The 17,843-nt window shown below is 45.1% G+C and overlaps 1 protein-coding gene across 1 annotated transcript in view; it reads right to left on the bottom strand.

Moving 5' to 3' along the window:
- Window positions 1-17,843, bottom strand: part of Arhgap10 (Rho GTPase activating protein 10) — a 258,973-nt gene that overhangs the window by 12,644 nt on the left and 228,486 nt on the right. Inside the window, exon 21 of the mRNA XM_057753626.1 lies at window positions 12,735-12,891. Within this exon, the coding sequence (XP_057609609.1) occupies window positions 12,735-12,891 (157 nt within the window). The remainder of the gene's footprint in view (window positions 1-12,734; window positions 12,892-17,843) is intronic.

Here is a 17,843-nt window from a genome sequence, read left to right as displayed (position 1 = left end):
GAAGGTGTAAATCACAAACAATCCCACACCAGTTTGGAATTATGATTAATAGGGTAGTATTTATTTAAAGGGGAAAAAACTTACAGATCACTGTCCCAGTCAACAGCCCTCTGCGCAATCAGGAAGGAGTCTAGTCGCCGGAAGCGGAGCCAGAAGCAAGGAAGGAAGTGGCTTCTTTTTTAAAGAGAGAGACCACGCCCTAATGGGCTGGTATCTCAGCGGCTATTGGCTGGAGGGGCGGAAGGATCTCCCGCAACACCTCCCCCTTTTGTTTAAGTAAGAAAGTTCTAAACCTACTACGGAATTATATACAATAAGTACAAATATCCTATTCTAACTAGCTCAGGTCTTATATAATAAATAACTTGGCCAAGTCATGAGAGAAAAATAACTACATTTATAGAGTCTTCAACCCCATCGAAGATCTGAGAAGGGAAATAATGTTACCTGGGTAATTAGGAAGTTCAGTAAAACAACTTCCAAAACATGCAACAAATCACAGAGACATCTGGCTACCTGGGCAATCACCCAAAGTCACGTTTGCAGCGTTGAAGCAACCAACTTTGGCTAAGGCCTAACATAACTGACATACCATTTTCAAAGGCAAGCAACTTTTCAAAACTATCTTACCCTGTCTTGGCAGGATATGACAGTCCTATTTTATCCATTGATGCACACTCTGTATCTCTGTTAGTAGTTGAGGTATGGGCATTTCTTTGCCCAAAGGCCAGTTCTGCCAAAAAGAAAGGCTCCAGGTGGAGTGTCTTTGGTGCTCAACATTCTCTTGGGAACAGATCGGTGCTGCCAGGAGCAATTGTGTCTCACTATCACGAAACTCTGAGTTAGATTAAAGGCCATTTTCTACAGCTCTTTGTAGAGGTTGAAGATTATCTATCTATACTGATTATAATCTCTATGTATCTAAAGAACCTGATTAGTCTAATTATAAATGACAAACTTAGATGACTATTGATCTATATAATTCTCAATATCTATCTAAATTAAAGACTAAGACAATAAACAACTGTGTAACAAATGAGGATAATGACCTCCAAATATAAACAATATACAAATATACATTGCAATATGGTAAATATATATATCAATACACAAACAATATATAAGTATCTTAATCAGAGGTAGAAATGTATACTGCAATATGGTAAATATATACAATATATATAAATACAATATATGTCAATACATAAAAAATGTTTTAAACAGAGGTAGAAACATGCATGCATACAATAGTCAATATAATTTAACTTTGTATCAATATATAAGAATTGATACCAATATATTTGTCTAAAAACAGTAACTCACAATTATAAATCTATTATCCCATCATCCAATTATCCACAGTGTTGGCCATGTTGTCTTTGGGAAGCTGTAGAAATGGCTACCCTGATCATCTTTGGGTATTTTATAGTTCACATGAGAACCCGGCTAAGAGTCTCTGGGCTAAATAGCAAAAAGGATTGGTGACATGAGAATAAAAAGTTCGTGTGTCCTAGAGTGTCAAACGAGATGCTCTACGTGCCCTTTCAGCTATAAACCTGGAAGTTTTGCGCCCTTCTTCCCACTGCTGCCCTGGGCAAACACAGACCACTAGCCCTCTGGAGTGAGGAGCTTCTGAACCACTATATAAAGTATCTGAGTTCCACAAGTTTCTTGAAAGCAACGTTGTGGTTTGGGAAAAAACAAAACAAACCAAACAAACAAACAAAAACACAGCCTCCTGAAAAGCTAAACCACATTTACCAAAACAGGAATAAATTATAGAGAACTACTTCCCAGTTAACACACACACACACATCTTCTCCTGTGGAGGAAGGAAGAGCCACTACCATCATCCTCCTGTGAGGGACAAGGAAATACAAGGGCTTCACTAGAAATACATGGAGATTTCAAACTGCTAAATCAGAAGTGTATTCCTGAAAATACACACAGTGAACATCTGTGTGGTCGTTCTTGAGGCAACTGGTTTCCATGAGTGGGTGGGATGTGGTGATGAAGGTGGGGAGAAAGGCAGGAGATAGGATACGGATGGAAGGATGGACAGATGATGGACAGACAGAATGTGTGTGTGTGTGTATCAGTCTTAGTGACAAGAAGCAGTCTTGTATAGGAAGAATCAATTCTGGTATAGGAAGAATGGATATTCTTACTTTGGAAAAACAGGCTTGCACATCAGGCAAAGATCCTAGAGATTTTCTCAGAGACAAAACAAAACAAAATGGTTCTGGCTCCCAATACATTTACTTTCAGAGCTCATATTTGTAAAGTATAACAAGTTAGCAGGTTGTTCATGATTCCAACCCGGCCCAACTGACCTCAACATCACAGGCTGCACTTTCAATAGGTTCCTGTGGGCTGCACTTTCTACATGCCTTCAGGTTCCCATAGGCTGTACCTTCTGCATGCCTTCAGGTTCCCGCAGGCTGCACTTTCTGCATGCCTTCAGGTTCCCGTAGGCTGCAACTTCTGTATGCCTTCAGGTTCCCATGTCAGAAGAGCACAAACATCTCTGAGAGGTGAAACGGGGCTGAAGCCTTTGGACTTTCAAGGGTCCCTGGGAAACCCCACAACATTTCTGCAGCAGAGCAGATGGGTCAGCTTTGCATACCGCTGGCAACAGAAGGTCAATTCCAGGGTGTGGAACACGGGGGCAATTTAAAACAAAAGCAGTATGGTAGGGACAATAGTGTCAAGAAATGACCACTTATTAGAAATGACTAAGTCCTCAACGTTTACAGATACTTGACTATATATTATTGGAATCGAATTGAAAGTCTACACAGGAACCTCATTTGAGCAGAAGTTTACATGTTAGTGAAATGATCTCCCACCAATCTGGGAGATGCACAGCCTAAGTCTTGTAGATCTGTCTGTCCTAGCCATGTGTTTGAAATGCTAATAAAGACAGAATGAAATACTAAAACTGTGCAGATTCTGAGAAATCCCTTTCTAAAGTAAAGTGTTCAGAGGGTTGACAACAGAGAAAGCTTGCTGTTTCTCTCCAAGTTCACATTTAGGACTCAGAATGGAGCGCAAATAACCCTGAAGAGGTCACCAGGATCTGTGGGATCATTCAGGGGTTGTCTGACAGGAACTGGTGGCTTGAAAGAAAATGACCCCCAAAGCAAATGGCACTATTGGGAGGTGTAGCTTTGCTGGAGGAAGTGTGTCACTGTGGGGGCGGACTCTGAGGTCTCCTTTGCTTCAGCTTCTCTCGGTGTGACAGTCAAACCACTTCCTTTTCCAGCACCAGGCCTGCTTGCACACCACCTTGTTGTAACCTGATGATAGCGGGCTAAACCTCTGAACATGTGAGTCACCCCAATTAAATGTTTTCCCTTGATAAGAGTTGCTGTGGTCGTGGTGTCTCTTCACAGCAAAAGAAGCCCTAACAAAGTGCCTACTAGGAAAAGCCTGAAACAGACCGCATTTGCCCGTTACTAAGAACCCATCAGATGCTGTCCTGGGGACACTGGGAAGGTTGTAGCACTGCCTGCTCTCCTGAAGTGTTCAGGCAGGGCAGGGGTTGGAGAAGCCACGCCTGGGGTCAAAGGGGCAGTCTATCCATGACCCCTCACAGCAACAGAGAAGGAAGCATTAAATATCTCTTGAACATCAGGAAGGCTTCATGGAGAAAGGGGTAAAGGGATCTTTCTTCCGTATCATCCTCACCTTCACACCTAGGCCGTGTGAGATACAACTCTCTATGGCCCTAACATTCCACTGCACATACAGGAAGACAATCTCAGAAAGGTGACAGGGATTTGCTTGAGGTTGTGTCTGGACAAGACACTGGAGATCACAGTCCTGAGTGGAAATAAAACAGTGGAGGAAGAGCCCGTGATGTGAGTTCAGAGGGCTCAGGAGGCAGACCATGGGTTAAAGACAAGGACAAGGGATCATAATCACATACAGGCCAAATGCATGACACTGGTCGCTCCTCAGGCAGACCTGGATTCCAGGACTAGTGCTGACGTTTGTTGGCCGTAGATGTGTGTGTGGTGTGGCCTCCTTAGGAACAGGATGGAAGCGCATGGCTGCATACCCCAGTATGGTCACACACCCCAGCATGGCCACACACCCCAGCATGGCGGCACACCCCAGCATGGCTTCATATCCCCAGCATGGTGGCACACCCCAGCATGGCTTCATACCCCCAGCATGGTCGCACACCCCAGCATGGCTGCATACCCGCAGGGCTGGTGCACCATGGGTACATTCATTTGTGCCCGAGTCATCCATGGGATCTGACATCCTCAGCAAAAGAGGTGCGGGCAGTTAACAGGCTGAGGTAACAGTGGGGAGCACACACCCGAGATGAGCCTTGCAGGAGCAGTAACACACGCTGCTGCGTTTCTGGACCTGACCTCCCTTCTGGTAAAGCTGTGCACTTTTCTCACCAAAAGCCAATAACCATGCAGTATAAACGCTGATTTCATTTCTTACCAAAGGAATCAGAGTTCCGTAGGGTATATGCAAGAGAGGAAAGCCAGTGAAGGTCTTGTTCTACTTTTATAACTTTTCTGTAGATACTAAACTATTCCAAAACAAAAACTTAATCTTCGGTTATGAAAAACACAGACAGACACTTAATTACGGTCACACACCTAAGCATCCAAAACCCAAATGAAAACTTCTGCTTGGTTCAAAGGCAAGAAAAGATGTCCAAGGTTATAACCATGTGGTGGTAACCCACAGCACCCATCAGATAACATGGTCCGTGTGGTGGTAACCCACAGCACCCATCAGACAATGTGGTCCGTGTGGTGGTAACCCACAGCACCCATCGGACAATGTGGTCCGTGTGGTGATAAACTCCTGCACTGAAAATGGGCCTTCAAGAAATACTGGTTTACTAATGAGATTCATTGATTCAATGATTCTTCCAGAAAGGACCCTGCAGGCCACACAATCTTTTCTGACTCAATTCTGCTATCGCTGTGAAGAAAAAGCAGACCAGACAGATCATGAGGGAAGGACCAGGTATGACTGTGTCACAATAAAACTTACCTACAGAGTTAGCTAGCCTCAGGGAGGCCACAGCCACTCACGCTGGATTGACTGGACCATGTGAGTCTGTTTCAGGAGGGGTGAAGGAGATAAAAGACCACAGACTCCCCAGATTTGAGAGACATCCCCTTCCTGCTTCTCCCTCTACAGTGGTGGTTCTCAATCCCATAGGTCATGACCCCTTTGGGGGGAATCTAATGACCCTTTCACAGGGTCACATATCAGATATTTACATTATTTCATAACAGAAGCAAAATTACTGTTAAGTAGCAATGGAATAATTTTATGGTTGGGGTCGCAGCATTAGGAATACTAAGAACCACTGTTCTACAGAGACTGGAGTGGGGCCCAGTGCTGAGCACAAGGTTGGAGCCTGGATCTGACCTGTAAACACCTAGCACTTTCTATAGCACAGCTAATGTTCCCTGAGGCTATTTCCCATTGGTTCTCTTGTAGAAGGGTGGTGGCCAATTATCAAAGCCAGCTGGAAACACAGTAACTTGCTCATCCTGCAGCAGGTAGGCAGAGAAGTGGGGAGGGCATGAGAGGCTTCAGAGAAGATGAAACCATTTAACACAGTTCTCAGGCTGGAGGATGCTGGGCATCCCTTGTGAACTTCCTCCTTTAACAAGAAAGGCCACACCCACCCCTCACATGGACTCATATGAAGTTCATTCCCAGAGCTAGCACACTTGGTTTTACCACCAAAGAACTGTTCTGGAGTTACATCTCTGACCAGATCTTAGAAAATGACCCCATTTCCCTCCTTCTGAATCATCACTGTGGAATCAGCCTGAGGGGTAAAGGAGCAGAACAGAAAGGAACAGAAGCTTCATTGCAGAAAACTACAGACCATTGGAAGCTAGGGGTTGCTGCCCAATAGGGTTCTTGATGAGAATACTTCCACCAGCTCAATTGCTGTGTAGAAAATAGCAGCTACCGGCAAGAGGCAGGAGGCCATGCATAGTAACCACCCTGGCTTACTCACCGAGCTCACCCTGACAACCGCACCAAAGAACTAGTAGGTGAGGCTGGGACTCGGTGGGTCCCAGGCCTTGATCATGTGATACATGACTTTTTTTTTTTTCAGAGATCCCCACGCATCTAGGTTGGGACTGCTGAACAATACAACCAAAGGTCAGGACCCAGAGCTGCTCAGAGGCCAGAGGTCATCTCCCCAAGATGCTTGTGGGCAGATTACGAAACCAACACAACAGAAACTTGGGGCCGAGTGTAAGAAGATCATAGTAGGTTCTCAGGGTTAGCAGACTCCCAGCAGGTGGCTGCCTACAACTCCCAGGAGAGCAGTCCCTGGGCTTAGTAACTGGTGCCCTGAAAGCTTGCCACTGTAGGGGGGCAGGTGTTCTCCCTTGCCTTTTATGGATACTCGTGTAAAGCTCAGCTTGCTTGAATAAGCTACATAATCTTTTCTAAGACCTTTGGAAGAAGAAGAAAGGGGGTACAAAGTCAGGTCTGTGCGACTGGAATCTGTGCTTTTCCAGGCGAAGCTCTGTCCCCGCTGATAAAGAAGGCCAGTGAGCCTCAGCACTATTTACTGGAGTCATAGCCAACCAACCCACAGGCAGGAAATAACAACAATCCAACAATGGCATCAAAAAAAAATTTTTTTAAGCCAACAAAAAACAATGAAACTCAAAGGAAAATGAAAGTCAAACAAGATTTAATGTAAGATTTATTAATTATTTGGAGTCTTAAACAGTAGAAATGCTACTACAAACTTTAGATATATGTCTTTATTTCCTATCATAGGGATTTAAAGCTATATGAATTATCAACATTCTGAAACTCCCCAAGCTTTAGAGTGTGGAGTGGAAGAACCGTAGAAACACAGAGTTAGGTAGACCTAAGAGTCACACACAATGCAGTTATCTAAACCACTCGCAAAGGGCCGTGGGTGGCATTTACGGGTGACTGATGGCCACATATGAGGGCCCTGGGATTAGCTTCAGGAGCTTCACTGAGCTCATGGGAGACAAGCTACACATTCCTTAGAAAAAGATTACGGATGCTGCTCTTTTGCAATCATCAGGCCCAAGAAAGGGACAAACTCAGATAAACTGCCATGTTTAACAGAGCAACCATCTCCCCACTAGACAAAAAAGATGCTGGACATCTTTTTGTTTTTCTTTTGGTTTTGTTTTTTGAGACAGAATCTCTATCTGTAGCCCTGGCTATCCTAGAAACCCCTCTGTAGACCAGGCTGGCCTCGAACTCACAGAAATCCACCTACCTCTGCCTCCCAAGTGCTAAAATTAAAGGTGTGCGCCACCACTGCCTGGCCGCTGGACATCTTAAAATGGGCAATTCAATGCCTAAGAGGACTATCACTCTCCCCTGGCATCTTTCTAAATCTATAAACATCGTTGCCCTTCTTACGAAAGCAATGAATGGTTTAACTGTGACCAAGAATCAAATGTGAAAAAGAAATCTATTTTCTTTTTAAACAATGACCATAACACAGTGGGAAATATATTATGGCACCACGTAGGAGCAACTGACTGACTGCCCTCGTCTATCAAGGACTAGGGCACATACAGGTGGGACAGGGCCTGTCACTTAGCAGTAGACAGTGTTCTCGGCATGTGCCAGGCAATGAGGGGAATCCTCAGCACCACACAAAACAAGGCAAAAAAAAGTTCAAACAAAGCAAAGCCCAAGTCAGCAGAAAGTGTGGTGGAGGCCGGCACGCAGGGGGGCCGGGAAGGCAAAGGAGAGAAGGCGAGGACAAAGCCTGCCTGGGACTTTGATAGCTTTTGCGTTTGTGCCGATTTTTCAGAAATCTGCTTACTGATTCTTTTTTTCTGAACTTCATATACATCATTCGTGGATTATTGCGGTATATTAAACCACATGTCATACCTAGGGAGTATTTTGATATCGTCAACAAAGTCATTCACTTTGATAAAATACAATCCCGGCCAAAAGTCAAGGAACTTGAAATGCCATGTAGCTCTCTCTGAGAAACCCTTATTTGTCCAATTTAAAGGAAGTTAATTATTTCATTAAGAATAAAAACGAAAAAAATCTTATTATTTCCTTAATAATAAAAATGGTAGGCTGAACCCACAGCTAGTGAAGGTGCAGAGAATAGGAACTGTGGAATGTTTAGCCCGAATAAGACCGTATCAAAGTGCCCCTCTCAGGCTCAGAGGTCACTGTGGAGGACAGAGTGCACAGACTGTGAGAAGAGATACTGTCCTCTGACACAACAGGGCAGCTGGGAGATGAACGCCCACAACTGTGGCATCGTATATAAGGCCTCGACAAGACAAATGCCGGCATAGAGGGGAGAGGTGGGCATGACCCTCACCTGAACGACTACAGCATACAGCTGCTAGGATAAGGAGGGTCAATTTGCTTGAAGGATGTATGTAGGTCCTAATAAGTCAACCATATTCCAGTGGATGGCCACACACCTAAGAGAATATGAGCAGCACAAGTAGACTTGATGGCTTCTTGTTTGTTTGTCTTAGGAGGATGTAATGCTGGGTGGGTAGGAATGAGTGGATCCGGCAGGATTGGAGGAGGAGGTATATATGACCAATTTACATGAAAGGAAATGCTCAAAGAATAAAAATATTTTTCAATGGTGAGCTGAAGACATGGCTCAACAGTTAAAAGCATGTTTTGAGAATATTTTACTGTCCCCAACAGCCAAAACCAAGTGTCTTCAGCATGCAGGAAGCAGTCCCCACCCTGGAGACTTGCTAGTGCTCAGTGAGAGGCACCACAGACGCCAACAGACCTAGACAGAAAAGAACCACCATGGGACACCACCATCTGAAGTTCAACAGAATAGGAGGCTGTGTCTTTCTGTTAGCGAGCTAGTGGGAAAGCAGAGTGTAAGACCTGGAAATTCTTAGAATTTTTTTCTGTGCAGGGACCTAAAAGGGTTACTTGTCAAGGCTCTGGCTCCATCAATTATAATAGAAGAAAACCTGTTTAGAGAAAACTAGTTTATTGGGGGAAATGACTTTGGGACATTTGAAATGCCCTGACCTATGATGTCATGTCCTCCAAGGAGTCTGAGCCAGCAACTCTTCATTGGCAATGAAGTCACCCATCACCTCACAAGCATACAGGTAGGTAATAGCTTTGGATTGATTGACTTCAGTGAATAATGCCCACAAGTCAGACGCATCAGCAGAAAACCAGGAAATCTAATTCTGCTGCATCGTGTTCCACCTGCCAGAGGCCATAGCTGCATTTACACACCGCCCAGGTCAGAGTCACAGCTGCTGTGGGTTTGCCTGCCAATCTGCCTTCCAGTGGCCGCAGGTAAGGCATTTCTGTGTAACACTGCAATGGGGTCCTGTGTGGTCACATGCAGCTCCATTCTTCAGGACCTGGATCAGAGCTCGTACTGGAAGGTATAGTCAACACCTAAGCTGGAAACTCCTTCTTAAAGCTTGGTGCTGAGTTTTTAATGGCCCCACAGAAACTCTGGCTTAAAAGACACTTAGTCAGCATGTAGTGAGCCTACTACAGTTGCAGCTGCAAAGCTGGTGTGAAGAAATGGAGGGAGAACAGCAGATAAGAAATGACAATGGAAACTAAATGTACAAACGCCAAGGAAATCTATGAAGAGGAAACAGACTGATGCTGTGGAATGCCTGGAGTGTGTGGGTCTCAGCTTCCTCCAAAGGAAAGGACAGAAACCAGACGCAACAGTCAAAGAGATATATGGTGATGTACAGAAGGAAACAGGGTCTTTAAAAGAACCTTTATTTATGAATAACTATGCCAACAGCACAAAAAAGATCCATGGAGTATAAGATCCAGTTCCTGTTAGCGAGTCTATGATCAACGATTAGACACACATATAACATATAAGCGTGAACTAGAACAAAAGGGCAGATACTAGCTAACACTCAGAGGCACCACTGTGTCAGTGCCAACTGAAGATGATCAAGAGAAAAAGGTCAAGGCTCTGATGTCCTAGATGTGAATTTGAAGCTGGACTCTGAAGACAGCGCAGGCTGTCCTGAGCAAACAGGCAGAGAGGTACCTAAAGCAGGAAAGCCAAGTGTGCGGAAGGCACGTGGGCCACGGGGAGACCAACAACTGTGCCACTCTAGAACTTAAAAGGTATTCTCATGAATACATGGATGTCCCAAGCAGCGCTCACACAGGTACACAGAGGAACAAGACTAGACGCGGGGGAGGGAGCAACGTCAAGGACTGTTTAGCAGGTGGGCAAGAGGACTAACTTCTGTTCACAGCACAGCAGGGTAAAGCCCAGCTGCATATCCCAGAACAGCCAGGGTAGACCGGTTGGAACCCTACCCCCCACTGATAATATAGAAGTGATGAATATACCAATGAGTTGATCTGAAACATTTTATAGACATACTGAAATGTCAAGCTATATACAATAAAGATATATGACCATTTTGAGTCAATTAAAAAACATTAATAAAACAGGGAGAACCCATTTCCCTTGATCTTCTTCCCCAGAGACACAGCCTATAAGCAACACAGGCTAGAAGCAGGGAAAGAGGCCCCGGGGTCCAGGTCACTGCTTCCACCCATCACGAATATACTAGCAACACCAGCTTTCCCGCATCTTTGCAGGCCCACTGAATCAACATTAGCTGGGGGTGGGGCCCAGGATGGCGGGAGCATTTAAAAAAAACTTCTTTGTCAAACAGAGTCTGCTAAGTACAAGTTCTACCACTGAGCCACACCCCCAGCCTGGGAATATCGGTGTTTCTGAGGTGTGCTCATTTGAGAATTCATCGTCTATATATTAAAGAAAATCTGAGCTGACAGAAACGCATAAACAGTGTGTGTGTTTGCACATGCGCATGTGATGTGTACATGTGAAAGCCAAGAGTTGGGTGTTGTTCCTCAGGAATCATCTTTGTTTTCTCAGACTCTCTCACTGACCTGGAACCAACAGACCGATGAAGCAAGGCTGACCGGCCAGTGTGCCCAGGCATCCTCCTCCTGTCTGTGCAAGCAGAACATGGGTTTTTTATGTGGATTTTAGGGATTGAACAAGGGTCCTCATGCTTCTACAGCAAATACTTTACCCCCAACTGAGCCATCTCCCCAGATCAAACAAATCCTTTCAGAAGTACACTGGAAGTTCTCCCATACTTAAGAGAAACATATTCGTGTACAACATAGGAAGAAGATAAAAAAAGTCAAGACTTTGAGTAGGATGCAAGCTTCCATTACAACAAAATCTTCCCCTGCTTGCTCTACGGCTTCCCACCTCTCCCGCTTTGGCGCTCAAGGCTGGAGTACTTTTCGTGACATTTTCCAGTGTGTATGGAAGGAAACTGGGGAATGCATTCCTTACTTGATTTATGACCAGACACATCCAGCTCTTTTTGTCTTGGGCCCGAATGTGTCATGAACTGAGCAACAGCTATCCTATGGCTCCTAACTACATGGAAGAACGAGGGCTAACTAAACTGTTCTCCACTGACTCTGATAAGCACTCACTGAAGGAAATGAGGGAGGATGTGGATTTCACTGGATAGCATACAGACTAATTCCAACTCGAGTGCAGCCAGAATAGACAGCGGATGCCACGGCAACATCAAAAGGGACTTTCATGCTGATACATGCTTAAAGGTGACAAGCATATTTCAGTATCCATGATTTAAGTTCAGAATATATAATCTCTGCACAGAAAATTAAAATAATCTTGGATGGGGTATGTATGCATGCTTGCGCGCGTGCACACACACACACACACACACACACACACACACACCTCTAGAAAATGAATCTCTAAACTTGGGAGTTTCACTCTGATTTCAGGTCAGTTTTCAACATCTTCAGGTCTCCCCAAAATTTCAGCATGCCAAATTCTTCCAAGTCTTTCTTAATACTTAATAAGATCATAATGATTTCATTTGGATCCAGCTGAGGCTATAAAAAGCCAAGTACTATGAAGAACACTTTCCAATACACTTATAGCCTCAAGAATGTCCAGCTAGGGTCAGAGACATCATTATCTATACTCTGTTTTAAGCAATCTTAGCTTAAATTTTTTTAATGCTCTCTGGGTGAATTATAAATATATTTTGGATGTAATTGATTGAGTAATCAAGGTCTTACAATTATTCATAGATCCACTGTGTCCTCTCTGAGCACACAGACGCCCTCTGCAGGCTCAGACCCACCCTGTTCTGCAGTGGTTCCTCGGGTTCCATCCACACCGTACAAGAAAACCCCACGTAGCCAAACAAGCTCCAGGCTTTTGCTGCAGTAGACCTGAGCTGATCTACACAAGCTTAGCATACGGCAGAGGAGATAAAATCAGACATCAGTAACCACGTCTCCACCAGGCAGGCTGCTATGCAGTAAAACATAACATTAGCTTAGTAACCAGAGACTCGCCTACCCTGCCTGAAATGCCACTCAAGGACAGTTTCCAGAGACAGCCAGTACAGTGCACATGTCCTCGCCTTGGTGTCTGCACTAGAGAGGCTATGCTGAGAGGAGGAACAGTGAACTTCCTTTCCGTGACCCCAGACTACCACAAACTGCACTCAGATTAGTCTGGAAGCCACACCCTTCCCCATCAGCCTGGAAATGGAAAGAAATCTTCTCCCTTGGGGAACCCCCACTGGTTAGCGAGCATCCTCAGATCTAAGGGCTAGGATGCTTGCTGGCCAAGGCAGTGACGGCTTCTCTCTTTAGCAGTACACCGAAGCACAGCGACTTACATAGTGGTTGTCCAGTCTCCACTGGCCCCTCCATCTGCTGGGAGGTGGTTCCTCTCTGGGCCAGAGAGCCCATGGGCAGCTGAAGTTGTGGGAGACGGAGTGGACAGAGAATCCTGACTGCTGGGGGTGTCCTCCTTGAGAGGGCTGGGACTGTCACCTAGAGGGAAAAGAACAGAGAAGAAAAAAATAACTCCACTAATAATTACATGGCATTAGCTATCAGTCAGTCATTGTATTTTCAAAATTACATTTATAATTCAGCCAGAGAGTGTGTGGATAGCCAGCCTTTGAAGGTCTGTACCTGTGGATTTATTTTCTTTCCTTCCTCTCTCTCTTTTTCTGTCCTTTCCTCCTTCCCTCCCAATAATGACAGAACTGTTACAGTTTGGATAAGGAATGTTCCTGAAGACCGATCAGCAAACAGCCTGGCTCCTAGTTAATGGCAAAGCTAGCTAGATAGTGGTGGGAACCTTAAGAAGCACAACTTTGTAAAATGTTTACTTGGCCACAGAGGGTATGTCCTTAAAGGGGACTTTGAGATCCCAACCCCTTCGTGGCAGCCAAGAGGTAAGAGCTGTTTGTATCACATGCACCCTAATGCCTCCCACATGCCTAAAAACAACTGGGTCCAATTAGTCCCTAAAACTGTGGACCAAAGTAAACTTTCTCTCTGTGTAAGCTGGCATATCACAGGTATTTGTCATGGTAACAGGAAGCTGACTAACACACAGATTATATCCCATGAAGAGTGAAGAAAAGAAAATGACCAGAAGAGTGACTGGAAGACAAACACCCTGTGTGCAGCCATGACAAACGCTTAACCTGCAAAGAACCCAGACAAAGCAACGACAGCATCGGGGGAGCCCAGGGCAGCACAACGGCCAAGCACAGCCCAACCCGTATGCTCTAGTCACCTGCTCATCCTTTCACACTGAGTACATGGAAAAAACAATCCACATTCCGAGCTTCTACCATGGACTAGATTAATATTCCCAGATGGAGGAGCTTCTGTTTCCCCATGAACACTGAAGGACAGCAGTGTTGGTTCCCCGCAGTACTTACAAGGGATGACTGGAAGCCACAAGTAAGAAGGAGGTCCTACATGAGGCTGTGATTTACACATTTAGGAAACATGTTTACTATTATGTCATCAGCTGGTGTAGAAATAAAAAAACAGAGCTGATCTGACACAGACAGCTTTTTCTCACCTGGCCTTCGTGTTTTCATGATGGCCCAGGGGCTATGAAACACATCGGAATGCCCCAAAACAGAGCTGTTCTTTCTGCCCAAAGAACTTCTTATACCTTAACTCCACTAGGTGACCTGCAGAGGAAGCAGTTCTACGGACACAGCACTAACTTGGCCTTGATTTTCCAGGTGACGGGTCAGAACAACTGCCCAACGCTGCCCCAGCAGCAAATGGAGGCCCAGAACCTCGGCCAACAAAAGCTGCAAGTGTATTGAGAGCTCCGTATCCTGGGTCCTGGAGCAGAGCACACACAAATGCCAGGGTCAGATAGAGCTCACTCTGAGAAAGCTGCTTCAGAAAACTTGCCGATCCTCCCAGAATGAAGCGGAAGACTAATGCTAGGCCCTGACTTGACTGGACCCTAGGCTAGTCTAGCATCCTAGGCATGCTAGTCTTGAAAATTGAGTGTAGAAAATAAATCTTTCTGACCCCTGACCCAACTCAGAACTAAGGCTAAGTGTCTTAGAAATGAGGTCCAGAAAAGCTTCATTGGGGCAGTGGGCACTGGAAATGGTGGAAGGTGGAGCAATGCCTGGGGAGACACAGGGATGGAGAAGCGCCCTGCATAGAAAGTGAAGCAAGCCTGGGCTGAGTGACCAGCTTAGAGTAGATGTTCTCTGGACCGTGCCTCCCTGTAAAGTCTCGTCCTGTCCCCATCTCAGCCACATTCTAGAAATATTGCTTCACTTGTCTTTCAGCTAAGTCACTTTGTTGAGAGCCCTTCAGCACAAACATGTTTGCAATTGGAGAAATTCAGCCCTAACAGCAGCGCCAACTTTAGAGGCAAGTGAACCAAATCCACTGTTAAAACACTGCTTCGATTCCTTTTAGAATGGAGTTCCCTTTGAAAGCACAACCGTCTCTTCCTTTGCTTGGAAAGCTCAACTCCAGTTCTTTTCCACACAGGTAAACTGTGTCCCTCAGTCACTGTGAGCTACCACCCCACAAGACTGAGAGCGGCTCAGTTGGGTGTGGTACACACACCTGTGAGCTCGGAACTCTGGGAGCCTGAAGGCTGCAGAGTTTCACGGAGATATCCAACCTGGGCTACGTAGTTAGTTTAAGCCTAGACCACATACAAGACCAGAAAGAGGGGCTCAAAGATCATTTCTATGGCTTCAATGTGAAATTACTTCTTCCTCCTCCTCCACAGATAGGTTTGAGTGTATGAAGCTGTCATGAAAGGTTATGGAGCTTTTAAAAGAGAGCGTCTTGCCGGAGAAAATGGTCCACTAGTGACCACTCTTTTGAGTTGTATGGTCTAGTCCTACTTCCTGCCCCTGATGCTTCCTGAGTGGAAGCAGGGGTGCCAAGAACCTAACCAGGTGCTCCCACCACCTGGCGCTTCATATCACCTAGATGGACTATGTATCCCTTCAACTGTAAGTCCAAAGAACTCATCTCACCCCTTAGGTGGCTTCTCGCCAGGGATGTGGCTGCAGCAACTGTATAAACACTGTCAGGTAAGCAATTCAAGCTCCAATACGAGCCCACTTTGGCAGCTCCTTGTGAGAGGGACATACATATACAGTTGTTTCCTGGCTCCCTGAGACTGAATTCTAGACTGGCATTCTTCTAGGCTCACCAACTGACTCGGGGCAGAGCCTAACATAGCAAAGGCAACTGTGGAGCGGCTGGGACCAGCTTGCCTCCCGACACATGCCTACCAGGAAGGGCTGTAGATAAGAGGCAAGTTTGGGGAGCCTGGGAGCCAGGGTCTAATGTTACTTTAAAAACACTACCAGATACAGCAGGGCATTTACAGTGCCTCTAATCCTTTCCCCAGACAGACTGACACAATACTGGACTAACAGCCCTATGGGCAGTCCACTAGCGGTGGCGGTCTGAGCCCTCCGGTGAGGGTGGCATGGTAGGAAGGACTATGCCCACAGACTGATCAAAGGGAGGCACCGCAGGCTACTTTCTCAACAAACAAAATTACTATTCCCTATCTCTATTCGGGAATGAGTCTGTCTGCTGGACAAAAATCACTGTTACAAGAAAGACCAAAAATCACATCCATTATGTGCATCAATAGTCAGGCTTGTAACATTTTCCCAAACTTCTCCTAATATGTGGCCATCAATATATTTGCATGTGGAAGACAGAGGTCAATTCCGGGTGTTAGGCTCAGATACCTTTTTTCCCTTTGATATGGGGTCTCTCATTGGCCTGAAATACAACAAGTAGTCTATGCTGGCTGGTTAGCAAGCTACAGGAATGCCCCTGTCTCCACCTCCCTGCTCTGGAATCACAAGCCTATGCCACCATGCCCAGATTTGTTTGCAATGTGTATTCTCGGATGAAAGTAAGATCATCAAGCTTGCAAGTAGTTTAGTTATCTTCTAAACCTCTGTACTCAATGCTCTCTAGAACAAGTGTCTGAAATCTTGAGATTAATCTACAATTAAGAATTAGGATAAGATGCTTTTTTTGGTCATTTTGCAGGACTATGAACAGAACCTAGAGCCACACACTCTACCAAAGGGCCACAGCCACAGCCCCACTGAGGTCGTTTTCATCTCTCACTTCTTTTAGCAACTTCTACCCTCAGGTGTGAGTCACTATAGGCAGAGACACCCGGGCCCGAATAATAACACAGATTATTGATGTGGGAGAATTGTCTGTAATCTGTCAATCATGTTTTAAATAAATGCTGATTGGCCAGGAAGGGATATAGGCGGAAAAACCAGACAGGAAGTAGAAATGATACAAGAAGACCAGGAGAATTCTGGGAAGGAGGAAGTTGATTCCTCCCACTCCTGCCCAGACCACCGAAGCCGCAGGATGTGATCTGCCCCACTGAAAAAAGGTACTGAGCCACATGGCTAACATAGATCAGAAAAATGGGTTAATCGAGATGTGAGAGTTAGCCAGTGAGAGGCTAGAGCTAATGGGCCAATCAGCTTATAATTTATGGAGACCTATGGGTGATTTTCTTTGGGACTAAACAGTTGTGGGGTACCAGGTGGGAAAGAAACCCCAACAAAGGCCCCTGTTCATGTTACAGAAACTATATTAATAATATAATAATTATATTAATATTGTTTGGCCAATAGCTTAGGCACATTTCTAGCTAATGCTTATATCTTAAATTAACCCATTTTTATTATTCTTTGTATCACCACGAGGCTATGGCCTACCGGTAAGGTTCTGGCTGACAACTGGTGTCTTTCTCCTTCAGCAGCTACATGGCAGTCTCTCTGACTCCGCCAATTTTCTCTCTGTATCTCTGTTCGGAATTCCCACCCGGCTTTACTCTACTAAGTCATTGGCAGAAACAGCTTCTTTAATAACCAATGGTAATAAAACATATTCATAGTATACAGAGGGGAATCCCGTAGTGAGTCACCCTTTAATGGACATCTACAAGCAGTCCTGTGAATAAAAAGATTTTTGTTTTGAACAATCACCAACATATAATCAAACAGGCAACATCCAGCTTAAGCCCGACCTCTACCACACACCTGCCTGAACGCTCCTCTCTCAACTAAAGCAGCATCAATTTGGCATTTTGCTGCTGAATATGACTTCAAGACGTAATCTAGTCTGCCACCCAACTTTCATCATGTATGTCTTGAGGGTGGAAACCGTGTCTCAGGCTTGGTAATCCTTTATAGGCACTCTGTGTTGCCAGGCAAAATTTGAGGAAACGCAATGGATGTTCTGCTACAAGAAATATCATGGATATGAAAGCCACTGCCTCAAGGACAGAACAGAGAAGAGAGGAACTAAATTCTTCAGTGTATTCTAACAAAACTGGCTAGTGGTTTCCACTTCTCAGCTCCTCGCTTCTAAACCACAAGCATCTCCAGTACCTGCCCTTCTGACTCCTTACCAGGCGCAGCAGGGATGAGGCT

This window comes from Chionomys nivalis, chromosome 21 (assembly GCF_950005125.1).
Source record: "Chionomys nivalis chromosome 21, mChiNiv1.1, whole genome shotgun sequence".
NCBI lineage: Eukaryota > Metazoa > Chordata > Mammalia > Rodentia > Cricetidae > Chionomys > Chionomys nivalis.
This window is presented reverse-complemented; position numbering and strand designations above follow the sequence as displayed.